At 39.2% G+C, this 14315-nt stretch overlaps 1 protein-coding gene across 2 annotated transcripts in view; it reads left to right on the top strand.

Moving 5' to 3' along the window:
* The window catches only part of cadm2a (cell adhesion molecule 2a), a 425903-nt gene extending 411833 nt beyond the window's left edge, over positions 1–14070 (top strand). For both annotated transcript variants that reach the window (XM_072658901.1, XM_072658900.1), the window contains 2 exons: positions 8263–8382; positions 9641–14070. In XM_072658901.1, the coding sequence (XP_072515002.1) occupies positions 8263–8382; positions 9641–9759 (239 nt within the window). In that variant the 3' untranslated portion in view covers positions 9760–14070. The remainder of the gene's footprint in view (positions 1–8262; positions 8383–9640) is intronic.
* Positions 14071–14315: the final 245 nt, after the last annotated feature.

Here is a 14315-nt window from a genome sequence, read left to right as displayed (position 1 = left end):
TTCAGCCCCATGACACCTTGTTTCTGTGGATGTGTGTTTGTTAGGGAAAAGAGACGAGAAGACAAAATTAGGCAAAATTGTGCCTACGTGCATTTCTTTCTTTTTTTTTTCAGGACTGTATGAATAAAGGACATATGAACTCCTCTCATTCAGATGTAAATTCCCCTCTGACGGACCATGCGAGATTCTGATGGCATACCAATAGCTTCTACCAGGCCTTTCTATCTTGGCAACCCCTCAGCATTTCCCATTAGATACAAATGAGCAGGATTTCAGCAGAAAGTGGGCCATAATTAATGCATTGAACTATCCAATCAGTGCACTAAGCCCATGGTTAATTTCTTCTGCTCTTCAAAAAATAAATGCTTGTAAATGATTCTTGGCTTGGATGTACAGTTGTAGGAAATATCTTTAATTGGTACTTTTACTTTCTAAAGACACTTTAATGGCTTATTCTGCATTTTTCAAGTATTTTATTATTCCCACTTATGAAGTTGTGGTTCACTGTAGTCATGATGTTCATCATTATTTTTGACCATTTTGTTTCAGAATTCACCCAGAAATCATTTCTTTTTTAAAGCTTTCAGAAATGATGGATGTAACCCCACTTTAAAGAAAAGCACTGTATTTATTTAGTAGAATAATGATAGTTTAGTAAATGGACATGACTTACCATGAACCTAAGACACTGTTGTGTCCTCCTAAAAAAGAAAATCCAGCATAACCAAAAATGTCTATAAAACAGGTCGATCCCAAACCCTCAAACTACTATGTAACAGTCTTTATTTGTTATATTTACACCCATAAAACTGACATACTGACATACTAGCCTACTAGTAAAACACAACACCCATTTCAAGAAAACATGGTGTTGATACTTTTAATACTAGAGAGCAAAACGTCACCCCCAGACCCTGCTAGTTATATAAATACTGGTTGCTATGTAAACCAGGCCTTGAGACCGCAGCTTTTACTGTGCAAGTGTCTGCAAAATGGGAAAGCAAGTGGTTATCTGTGCTAAGCTAAAATGTAGTGCTTCACTTACACTTACAATCTTCACTTCCTCGAAAACAAACCAGACTCCCTCAGCTGACTACCACACCTGGAACTAAACACACATCAGAAAGGAAAGCATTGGCTTGCCAATTTTTCCAGTAGACTCAAGCTGGGGTGCTAGCCTAATAGCTAACAGGCTAAATGTCTTCAGCTAGCTAAACGGAAAATAGGTATTTACAGAAAAATAAATTGTGTTAAAAATTATCATCAGCATGTTTCATTCAGGAACAATAACAGGGTATAACAGTAAATAGGCTTGTAAAACCACATCTGAGCATTACTGTTTATACATACAATGACAAAAAAATACGGAATAAATGCATTCAATGGCTCCTTAAATATTTTAAAACTATAACATTTAGGATTTGAGTTTCAAAGCATCTCATCTGTAAAGTTACAGATGCTTAACTTCATTACGTTACCAGCTTGCTAATTAAAGAGTTAAAGGCAAAATTAGACAACACTATACAACAATTTTATGGTGAGCTTATCACCAGCACTTATTCCCAAATGGTACATACCTTATGTTCAAGCTTCTCCAAAACACATTTTAAATGTCAAAGTAAGAATGGCTAGCAATTGAGCCATTCTTACAAGGCAGTGTTTAAAAAATTATGTTTTTCCACTTGAATATGTAAATCATCTCTGCCCTGTGCAGTGCCTGGTCAAGTTCTAATAACTGCTATGTAAATACATTGTTTTTTATAAGATCATAAAAGCTACTAAATGCAAAACAGGATGTTGGTGCAGCTTACGTACCATTTACATGTACCATGTGGACAGCAGGGTAAGTGTTTCTTAAACAGCCTTTACATGCTACATCAGACTGAAATTTAGTTGGCTGTAGCTGCTGTAGGCCCTTCTTCACACTCACATCACATGTTTTTTTTTAAGTTGCTTCAAGAACCAGTAGTAGTTCATCTAAATCATGGCTTAAAATAACTCATTTTGTCATCTTTATTTTAAAGAGCGTTACATTGTGCGCACTGCGGCCGCTGGGTGCGGCACGTGGAGCATGTATCTAAAATCCAGGAGCCTTCAGCAACGAGTCCTCATGCTCTATCTTTCAGCACTCTCGTGTACCATAATATCTATAAGCTTGGAAAACAGCCAGGGAAGCCAAAAGCACATGACAGGTGGATGAGAGGAGCACTAAAGCACACTAAGAGGCCTGCAGTCCTTTATTGATCCAGAGCTAAAGGCCTTGTGATTCACACTGCAATTCCAGGGGAAATCTGAGTAATGGAGCTTTGGGAAAGCAAAAGCTTCGATTTCTTATTGCTTAACTTCATGGATTTCTTGTGTATCTTCTGCAGCCATAAAAATAACCTTGACCTTTAATGGGTAATCTAGAGTGCAGAGCTTGCTTTGAATGTTATAGTGTATCACAACTTGGTGAGAAGTACTGCACATTATTAAAGAGCACTGCAGTAGATGCAGAGATGTTTGACATTCAGTAATAATATATTACATAATTCATTATAGTTGCATTTAATCTAGACTATATGTCCTATTTTTTGTGGACACTCATTTTAACAAATGCATTCAGCGACACCCATTGCTGATACATGACTCTGTGGAGCAGAGAAACAGGAACCTATTGGCTCCATACGTATTGCCAGGCATGGACCACAGGGGTTAAAAAAAAAAAAAACAGCATTGAGCTGTGAAGCAGTGGAACTGTGTCCTCTGGAATGATGTTGCTCCATCCAATACTTTTGGAATGAGTTGGAAATGAGGCAGCGTGGTGATCAACCAATGTTCTTGTCGCTAAATGTAATCAAAGCCTCACAGCAATGTTCCAAAATCTAGTAGAAAGCTGACCAGGGACAATGAAGACAGTTACTCCAACAAAAGCAGGATTAACTCAGAAGAAAGAAGAAACAATAAATGAGCAGGTGTCCATATAATGTACATTCTATATTTACAGGTATATTCTGCATTTCTAAAGGTTCTATTAGGGATTGCAGCTTAGCTACAAGTCTATACACCGCTATTGCAGCTTATGTCACTCTAAAGGTTTTACTTTTTTTTTAGCTTTTATCTAAATTGGCTCAAGGTCATGGATAAGCAAGCAAAGTTCAGACACTAAACATATCCTGGACAGTCGACTATAAATGCGGCAATAAAAGTACCCAAAACACAACGCCATTTGTACCATTTGTAGAGCCCATATCATTTTTTCATTATTTTAAGTAACATAGTTTTTTAAGTAGCTTGTAAACGCTGTAAAAGTATTCAAATATGGATACTAATCTGCCAAAAACACCTATTTTGAAAGCAGTGCTTTAGTGATATCACTAAAACCCACTCATTTACATAAATGACAACACCACCAGCAGTCTAACCCCACCCATGCACACTGACTGCATAACTGCAAAACTGTGGGGTTTTATGTCCTTGCAAAGAGAAGCTGAATGTCCAGCTGAGTTCATTATTAAATCCAAATGAGCTCGTACTTAAACTCATAACGTAGTTAATAAGTTGGCCTTTCCGTCCCAGTGCATTTGTCAATTACTTGCTAATTTGTTTAGTCAGTGATTATGCAGTGTACCATTCGAACAGATGAGGCCGGTGAATGAGAATCACGGCTGCTTTCTTTCAGATATTTATCACCCTACAGCATGCAGTATTTCATATGAGCTGCTGTCTGTACATTGAGCACATTATGTTTCATTTGACTTTTTCCATTGACTTTTAAAAAGACACAGGGCGGTGTTTTGACTAGACGTTTCTCGTAATTCTCATGGCTAGCCAACCGTGTTCCCCTATACCCTTGAATCAGGTAACACATCATTGGTCACCTGAATCAGAAGGTGTATAGAAGTCTGCGTGTTCATCGGAGGGAGACTGGGAGCACCCCCCGCTGAATGTTAATGGAGGGAGTTGTATTGTGCTCTGAAGGTGAAGCTATTGCAGCTCAGCACTTTCTCTTCAGAGCCACTCTGTAGCTCACCTAAGGAAAAAAGGGCTGTGGTGCGTTCACATGCGCAGCACTGCTCCGTGTTCGTACGTTTCTCACCGCAGCCCTTAAGAGCGTTCTTTCAAACGCCTTAAAGATTAACGTAACAGTAATCCTAGACACAGTCCCAGCTCCTGAGGGACTGAACCCGAATGTGGCATCAATATTCATGCTACCTTGAATTCTCCTGCTGAGGAGAGGGTGAAAAGGCGTGTCGGCCTTTCGGCCACTCCAACATGTGTTCTTTTGATGAGAAAGGTGTCTTTGAGCCCAAGTTTTGTTTAGTTTAGTATTAAAGTGCATCTACAAACATTTTTACAGACATACTCCTTGTAGCATTTGGGTAAAATAAGTGATTTGTCCAACAAAAATCATTTGCTGCTGATTATTTCATACACTTTTGCAGTTTAAAAAAAGGCCTCAATTGATGATAAAAAATAAAGAGGACTTTTCCCTCTATTACATAGTGGTGGGCAGTGCCCACTGGTCACCGTGGCGACATCTGATTTAAAAGAGCCTCTAACTGGCTGCTTTCTACCCTGCCCACGACTCATTAAGCTTTGCCAATGCACACTAGTTGTCGACCGCCTAAAGTGCATTTTTCAGACGTGCTGAACATAGGGGGAGCACTTGCTGACATTGAGGGTGGTTGTACTCTTCAAATGGCACAAGAATTCAAGAAGTTGTGATGTCACAACCATGAACAAATTTACATATGATGGCGCATTCAGCCAACAGGAGTTTAATCTGTCCATTCACATTGAAATGATGAGGAACGTTGTAACTGCAGGGCGTCTGTAGCTGATTTATTGGGAATATTCTTGTTGTCCAAACAAAGCTGTGTTTCCAGCACGATAACTTTACAGGGGAAGGTAAAAACATGCTTAACTTTAAATGTAAATAAATGCGATTTGATTTTGGATCCCCTTCATCCCTCCCTTCCATGAAATACATGGTTTTGATATGACAACGACACAATAAAGGTTGTGTTGTTCTTGGCTGTTATGAAGACAGCAACTGGCAGTCCCTGAAGTTTGTTTTCACTGTCACACAAATGTCTATCGGTCCATTTATCATGAAATTTGGCCACAATATAAAGAACAACTGCCAGATTCATATTATGTCAAAAAAAGGTACTGTTATAAAAACAGCCTTTGAGTTAGAAGAATAAAGACAGTTCGGAAAATGGCCATGGAAAGAAATAAAATATCAGAAAAAAATAGAAAATGGGCTTCATTCAAATGACATCACAGGATATGTGAATCTGGAGCTCCTGTCTGGTCTCGGCTAGGGTTAGAGAAGTGCAGCTGTGGGGCTTGAACTGCCAAACAGACACCAGGCCATGCCACAGGCGGTCAGACACCATCGGGAAAAGCACAGTTTGAACCCGTCCAATTTGTTAAATATGTGAGAGTTGCACGATACAGACTGAGAATGGCATTATAAATATTGAAGGAGGAATTTGCATGCAGTGCTCCAGTATTAAATCTCATAGAGAAGCCAGTCTCAGGCCTTATTAAAAGATAATGTGTTCTGAAGGAAGAGGGATGCAATGCTACTGCAAACTTCTTGTGGCTAAGCCAAAATCACCACCCAGCAATGAAGGAGAGTTCTGATTAGTTTAACCAGTCAGACATAGATAGACTGGGTGGAGGCCTCGTATATTAAACTGGCGCATTTCCCACCGTAACAGCCCATTCCCCTAAACAGAGCAGAGCGTAATGAAATGCCCCACGTTTGCCCGTATCAATCTCCCTGCCTGTAGAAATTAGCTTTCATATCGTTATCATCTTCCGGGCTCTACAAAGAGTTTGCCGTGTCAATAGACTTGCCCTGGGAAGGCTCTCATCACGGTGGCCTCATTGGCCACTGATATAAATAGAGCAAGGGCTGAAGATATCCAATTATGACAAACCCTGAAGCACATGCTCTGGGTGACTGGCCCCTCTTTCACCCACTATTGAGATATCACAGTTTAGCGTGAAGGAGTAGGAACGACTTTAAAGCATCTATAAGTGCCTTTGCAGAAACACGCTATCTGGTGCAAGATGGTGGTTGTATGGATCAGAATAAGTCTTGCAATAGAATGAGCTTTTTATGTTATTTTTCATATCCTGGCACATTTGAAAAGGCCATCTGGACATTAGTGTGACTGTTTCATGAGTGATAAACCAGCAGAAGTTTTGAAAAGCAAACTTTTACAGTGGTATTAAAGGCTCTGAATCATGGGACACTTTTATTACCTATTTTTAGATGCAACACATCTCATGGGCCTGGCTCACTCACAGCTCACTTACTCACTCACTCATGTTTAGTAGGCTGGGGATTCTCTACAAGGGGGTGCTACTAGCATACTCAATACACTGTGGTGCTTCACTGTGCGTCCTCATATATATACAGTATTCTGCAGAGTACATTATTGAACATTATTCAACAGCTCCCCTGATTTAACATCAATAAGCACTGATTTACCAAACCAGGTCTTGGATAACTATAAATAATACTTGACCCCCATGAGGAGAGTCATGGAAGTGCTTTAATGAACACAGTGGCGTAAAACCACCCTGCTGAAAAGTCCAGCTTAAGGCCAGCTCTGGCTGGTAGATGGTTTCAGATAGTCGTTGTTTTTTAAGATGTTTGAAAAGCTGGTCATCCAAGTGAAAACATACCCTATGCTGGTAAACTAGCTGGTTAATCAACTCTTGCCCAAAATAATGTATATGTTTGATTTTGGTCATACCTTGGTCAACCAACATAGTCAAGCTTGGTCATGCTGGTTGTTCTTAATTCTTGTAGACCAGCCAAACCATCAAACTGAACCAAAAACCAGTTTGGGCTGGCCAAAATCAAAAACATATACATTATTTTGGGCAAGAGTTGATTAACCAGCTAGTTTACCAGCATAGGGTATGTTTTCACTTGGATGACCAGCCTTTCAAACATCTTAAAAAAAAACAAAAAACAAACTTATATTAGCTTTTATGCACCAACAGTTGAAAACAGTAAAACAGCCTTGTGTAATTGTAATGGATAAGAGGAACAATTATGAAATGATAATAAACAGAATTCAGACTTTTCAAAAAGCAGTAGTATAGGATATGGCCCTATGGGCCCTAGATCTTATGTTCATAACTTTTTTGTCCCTTCTACATTCATTAGTTACTGTTTGAAAGATACAAGGTTTTGTTATGACAGTGCAAAAGAGAAGGTAGTACAAAGAGAGACAGCAGGACTAATCTAGCACAGCTACATCAGTGCATTTTCCAAACTGCATGTGTTTTTAATACCCCCCTACTGTGATAATCAACCCTCTTGTTTCCAGCCTTTATTGCTCAGCCTCACTACTGTTCAGGTCCACTGAGCTGATTCTTTTACACCTGTTTTATGGTAAGTGTTGGCTAAGCACTAACGTTAGTGGGCGTTCTTCATTCTGAGGCTAGAAATAGTTTTTCTGTTCATTTAGAAAGCGTTTCTAGGCATTTAGTCCATCTATGTGTTTTGGGATGAACAGCACGGTGCAGGCATTCTGAGCATTCCTGGGTGTTTAAAATTGTGTGTTTCTCTGTGTGTGTGTGTGTGTGTGTGTGTGTGTGTGTGTGTGTGCGCGCACGCATTTCCCTACATGCTCTATTAGTCAGGAGCAATGACCTCAAAATTGGTGGGCTATAAAAGTGTTCCTTACCCTGTCAATTCTGTTTCTGCCTCTTTTACCTCATCTTCTAAAGACCACAAGCACACACACACACGCACACACATCAGTGTGAAACTGCTATGTGGCTCCAGTCTTCAACCTTCACGTCCAATCCTGAGCTCCTAATCCAGCCCTGGGTGGCACATACACACAGAGGAGACCTGCTACTGCCAGTGGAGTACACTGCTGTTCTGCAGTGTATACACTGTGCCAAGTCTTCCGTGCACTTGTAAGAATGAGCCTGAATGAATGAAAACCATATTTCCCCTTTGTATTCACATACTTAAATATTCATGCCTTTATTTCCAGACTCTTATCGGTATGCTTAGAACTTTGCTCCTCAGGGGTTTCTAAATAAATTCACTTTTTCCGGCTGTTTGTGTTTCAGTTTCTCTTCCCTAAAATGCCCACTTTGAATATTCTCATATTCTCATAGCTATTTGGACATCTAGTGTTATTGGGAGATATTGTACTCTGCAGGGACATGCAAAATAACAAGCTTTTTGTCTCTCTCCCTCTCTCTCTTACTCTCCCTCCCTATCTCCCTCCCCAGATCCCAATGCTCATAATCATAGTCCAGACCATGCTCTGATTGGTGGCGTAGTGGCTGTTGTTGTCTTCGTTACCCTGTGCTTAATTATCGTACTGGGCCGATATCTGGCGAGGCATAAAGGTAACTCCCTACTTGCACAAAATTTCATGTCAAAATAAAAAACACTACTAAACTTATTTATTCAAGCAATTTATTCAGACCTCATTAGTTAGGCCAAATCTAATTTGGCCATAAGTATAACTGATGATATATTCTGTCTCTGATATTGCCATTGCAGCTACCAAGATGATCAAATGTGTTTAACATAGTTTGTCTTTTCCAACTTACTTCCTTTCTTACCTGCTGTCCTAGAATTTTGCACTGTAGCTTATGACCTAACTGAATACTGATAGCAGATCTGGCTAAATTAGTCAAGTGAAGAGGCTTTTATTGTCCATCTACAAGTACAAGTACACAGTGGAGTTGGTACAAAATGGAATTAGAATAATACAATAAATACCATAAATACAACAGACATTACAGACAGTAAACAGACAGGATAGTGTGGCGCCGACACAGCACTCAGTATGGAATGTGTGTGGTGGGGATAAGGTGCAGAGGCATGTGACATGCTATGACATACAGCATTACACAGCCAGCTTATAACATATGTGAACACACGTTACTGAGCAGATTAGGGACAGCAGAGGGGGAGGAAGGATCATTCAGCTACTGGAATCCAGACCTCCTTTCAGTTTGTAAAATACACAGTAGCCTGCCCATTTGTTTTACTATTGTCGTGAACAGTGCGTGCAGCATTGTTGTCTAAAAATTCATATTCAAATTCATAAAAAGTAATAGTCAGTGTGTAATGGTCTTTATCTTTTAGTTATCCTTTATTTTAGTTTAATTAAAATGAAAAAATGTAGTCTGGCTGCAGATACATGTAGAAAACGCCCTGTGCAACCATATCGGTTTTAAATCAATGATAGGGAAAACAACAGATTTAAATTAATATTCAATTATAAATGATAAAATAATGTAGTAATATTTAATTGTGTGCAGAATAACAAAAAAGTTATGTACACATTTAAATGGTAGAATAAATATTACAGTGTTATGTATTATTGGTATACTGGACATTTTTACAAGAATAATCCATTTCATGCTGTTCTTGGCTTAACAATATTTGTATCTAATATTGTACATTGTATTTGTATGTAAAATATATATATAAAAAAAACTAATAGGAAAAATAACATTAAAAAAAAAAGAAACCCAAACTTTTGAACGTTCTACTTGAATAGTCAAGTAAAAATTCAGCTAGTTTTTTAGCTATCACAGTGGATGAGTAGGTATCCATTCCAACTGCATCTCTTTTGACATTTTCCTGTGACAGGCACATATTTGACAAACGAGGCCAAAGGAGCAGACGATGCCCCGGATGCAGACACAGCGATCATCAACGCCGACGGAAACCACGCGCACGCAGAAGAAAAGAAGGAATACTTCATTTAGACTGCGCTCCACTCCTTTCTCTCTCTCTCTGTCTGTCTCTGTCTCTCTCTCCCTCTTTCTGGTCTCGCCTTCCCTGCTCAGCGTCGGAACCTTATTCTGGCAGCAGTGGAAACTTCTCCTTTACACCCTCTTGTTCCTCACGCTTTTCCTTTGCATTCCTCTGTTTAGTGTTCCTTTTTTTTCTTCATTTTTTTCTGATGTCAGCTCACCTGCCACTTTTTATGAATCATAAAGCATAGCTGCTGAAGATGTTCGCCTTGATTTTTTTTTTTTTTTTTGTCCACGGTGTGACTGTAAAATACACACGAAACAAAGTGAAACGTGCCCCAAACCGCTCAGTCCAACAGTGAAAGTCCACCGCCCTCACCATGTCACGTCCCTTCACAGTGCCTAAATATACAGACATCCATCCAGTTTCACTCAAATGCCTTCGTTTTTTCTTTATTTTCTGTTGTTGTTGTTGTTGTTGTTTATTCGTCAAGCATTTTACGATTGGTTGATCTTCAGCTTTACGACAAAAGCAGTGTCATGTTTATCATATCTGTCCTGTATTGTATTTTTTTTTATGTGTTTTAAGGTGTACCTGAAATAACGTGCTGAACTTGAAGCAAAGGAGGTGGCCTGTACCCCTCTGCGGAAAAATGCTGACGAGTAATTAGAATACATTCCATAGTCCAAGTGAACATTACACGATATGAGGCCGAGAGCTCACACTTGGCACTTCAGATCAGTGTTGGATCATGTACTTGAAACGTAGATATCGGTGAGAAGATTGTAGAGATAGGACAATGGTTGTAGCGCTACTAAGTCCTCCCATGTGTTTTAGTTAATGTGATTTTGAACACCAAAAAAACGTAGCGAGCGCAATAGCGTGCGCAATAGCGAGACAAGTGGGCCGGGGGGCACGTCATTTTGTAGAATGAAGTTGTATTACTACCTTTTTCTGTCCTCGGTGTGTGACATACTATGTCCCCGTCTAGTCTGTATATTCCTGCACTGTTACGCTACAGGACATTGCCATGACTCTGTGCTTGTCATTGTGTGGGGGGAAATGTACATGACGAAAACCTCTTCTGCAGTTTACATACAGTACACATGTGCCCTGCTGAGGAATGTCAATGTACGATAGAGGGTTAACGATATTTAACCGCTGCATATCATTCAGAAATTAACGTAAAAAATAGACTTTTTTTGTATTCAGACATTATAACACTTTTAATGGATTTTTTTTTTTATTTTGTCCCATTCGTCCCACAACAATTCCAAAAGGTGTTCCAAAATGTGCCATTTAGGGTTGGTTTTTGGATTCGATTCAATGCAGAAGCACAAGAAAAGTAAGTTAGCAGTGACTGCTAGGTGACACAGAACAGGCAACTAGAAGCCAATGTCAATGTTCATCACTAAATCATATCTTACGGTTAGAGCATCTCATCCCAACACTGATGAATGGTGGAAGTGTTTTTGGAAACAGTCTGTGTCTCCTTCTGTTCTTTTTCTTTTCTATTCTATTTCTGTAATGAATAGACTCCCTTGTTAATAAGGCTGTATAATACATCTGCTAAATGTAGTAACTAGTGACAATTGTTGTTAGACCTTGGGAATCCCGCTTATCATCAAGTTTGTATATTAGCCAATTTAGACATTGATTAAAAGACGACAGATTTTTCTTTTTTATGTTTTTGGTCATTGAGGATTCTTAACAAGCGCTCCACATCTTTCCTTTGTTTCAACTTCAAGTATGTATATACTGTACAAGTAATACATTTTGGTAAAAAAAAAGGAGGAAAAAAAAACTCTTTTGATGTCATGATTTTATTTCCAATCTTATTGTAAATGACTTCATTTCACCCAGTTAAAAAAACAGTCAGCTATGAATCAGGTGGAACTAGGTGAACAAATATTCCAGTTATGAGTTCTAATAATACTGTAGATGCTGCAAATTGAGGTAGTGTTTGAAAGGGATGGGGTGGGTGGGTGAGTGGGGGATGGATTTTAGCTTTTAATACAAGCCCTTACTCTGTTATTGGTCCCAGTGAATAATGAAGAATATAGTAGCGTCAAGCTAACAGTGGTATTTTCCCAGATATTGATAGCTCGCTGTCAGTCCATGTACCAGTCTCTTGTGTAGAACCAGATCAATTAATGCTGGGAAAAGTATAGAATATAAAGCTTCAAATCTGCAGAGTAGAAAAGAAGTTCAATGGCTTTTACTAAATTTCCAATTCCCAGCGCACCACAATAAATTCAACACAACACACAGGCAGGTAGGTACTTTTCTTCTTTCATGCCTCCACCATATGTATATATGAACCACAGGACATCATCATTATTACAATATGGTAATATCAGTATTGCCATTGAGGAAGCATTGGGGGAGGCTACATGAGGAGAGTTGGGTATTTACTTGAGACCATTATTTCGACACTACTTGGAATTGACACCTCATTGAGATGCTGTACTGATTCACTCTTAAAGGGAATAAGGGTTCTTTGGAATGATTTCATGGAAGAACCAACTAATCCTTGCAAAGGATAAACCTCGCCATGCATGGCTCTTGAAAGGAACGCTCAAACATCTGCTGCGTCTGCAGCCCATGTCCGTGTACCATAGCAGTGGTTTAGCTCACTCTCCAGTCACCAAACAAGGAGGAAATCAGAGGAAAGTTATTCTCTATGGTAAGCGATCATGTGCAACAGATGTGGCAGAAGGTTCATTGGAAGGTCCTTTAAGGAACTGATGTTGGTTTTTCTCCAAAGAACTATTTGAGCATCTTTATTGTCAAGATTGTGAACCTGAAGGACGATCTCTTTCTCTCTATGGTCCACATGGTTCTTCTCAGTTAGACCTTTTTTCCCCCACTTTGACCAACTACACTTCGTACATTTCGTAACAAAGACTACATAAATCAGCTTCTCTTAATCACCATGGTTGCCTTTGTGTTTGCCGTGGGAGGTTAATGTCATGTTGTTTTGATGCAGCACCTTCTCTGGACTTGGCTCCTTGGAGTTCACTTTCCACTTTCTCGACATGCCAATGTACAATAGTCTCTCTCTCCCTCTCCCCCTCTCTCTCTCTGATTCTCACTCTCACTTTGTGCTGGATCTCTTTTATATGCTGAATGCCGTATATTCTGGTTTGATTTTCAGTTTCAGCCTGTGTTTTAATACCCTTTTATTTCTTTGTTTGCGTGCAGGATTACTTTTTTTATTATTTTATTGTTCTTCTTTATTGAGCATGATGATAATGTGCTCTCGAGTACAGGCAAGGCTGCAGAACCGTGAGCCACTTGTGATGTTTCCTATCAGCGGTCTTCAGGCCTGTCGTTTTCTGACATTAGCTTGGGTTTAATCAGGATGGATCAGTCACAAACCAACCAACACTTGCCATTTTTGCCTCACTATCAGGGCTCCATTTAGCAGCGTAGGCCTACAGGCCGCTGTACGGACAAGACTTATGTCTTTGAGGTCCGTCAAGGTCTTTGCAGGTGCTGTGGAGTGCTGGAACACAGCTTTCGCAAGTGTAACCTGTCGTTGGGCCTGTAGACGTGTAGAAATCTTGGTTCTTTTAAAAACACACATGAAAACTCTCAAACATTTCATTCTGCCACGCCCTTCACATTAGCTGCAGCGTTCCCATGCTCTAAAAAGGGAAAAACAAAGACAGACACATTGCCCAAGATGCATCTAATGTGTAAATTGTGATTAGGTATGGAATTGCTGTTTAGCTGCTGTGGAGCGCAGAGCTTAAATACAGTACTTTCCATAGTTTTGTTTTATTTATTTCCTTTTTTTCTCTCTTGCAAAGATTAGGAATTCTTTGGTTCGTATAATGTTGTTCTATATCTATACACACATGCTGGAAAGACCCTAATTTGTGTTGTAACTATTGTTTCAAAAGAGATATTTTTAGTGGATTTACACATCTAATGGAGAATCTTGGTTTGATCCGTCTGGCTGTTTCTATTGCTTTGATGGCAGGAGGTTGTACAAGAACTGCTGTTTGTTTTAAAAAAAGAAATAAATAAATAAAACGTATCTGTGTCACTATATCAATGCAATCCGTGTACAAATGGAATAGTAAATGTTTGTGTCGGAAACTGGCCGCCATATTACACAGGGCATGTGACTCTTTTTGACATTCTCTTTTCTTTTGGCGTCTCAGGAATGACTCAGTGAGTTGTTTCATAATTTAATTGGAGAGATTTTGCTAAGTACCTCCCACCTGCTCATTGCCGACTGCCGAAGCTCTGTATCTGTTGCTTTTCAAAAATAGGCAATTATAATGTTAATAAAAATCTCAATGTTTATTTAATGCTGGCTCTTCTGATGCTGTCTTTTTTCATGATTTCTGATTGTAGATTCATATGGAGAAAGGCCAGTGGCTTCTTTTACTTGTTGTTAAACGCTGTTAAAAAATAAAGGCGTGACAAAGGGTTCTTTGTGCAGCAGCATAGAAGAACCACTTCTGGTTATATAATGAACCCTTTTTGTAAAATAGCTTTGAGTTTAAAAACCTTTTAAATTGATTGAGAAGCTTTATATCAACTTCTTTAAACC

Source organism: Salminus brasiliensis, chromosome 16 (assembly GCF_030463535.1).
Source record: "Salminus brasiliensis chromosome 16, fSalBra1.hap2, whole genome shotgun sequence".
Taxonomy (NCBI): Eukaryota; Metazoa; Chordata; class Actinopteri; order Characiformes; family Bryconidae; genus Salminus; species Salminus brasiliensis.
This window is presented reverse-complemented; position numbering and strand designations above follow the sequence as displayed.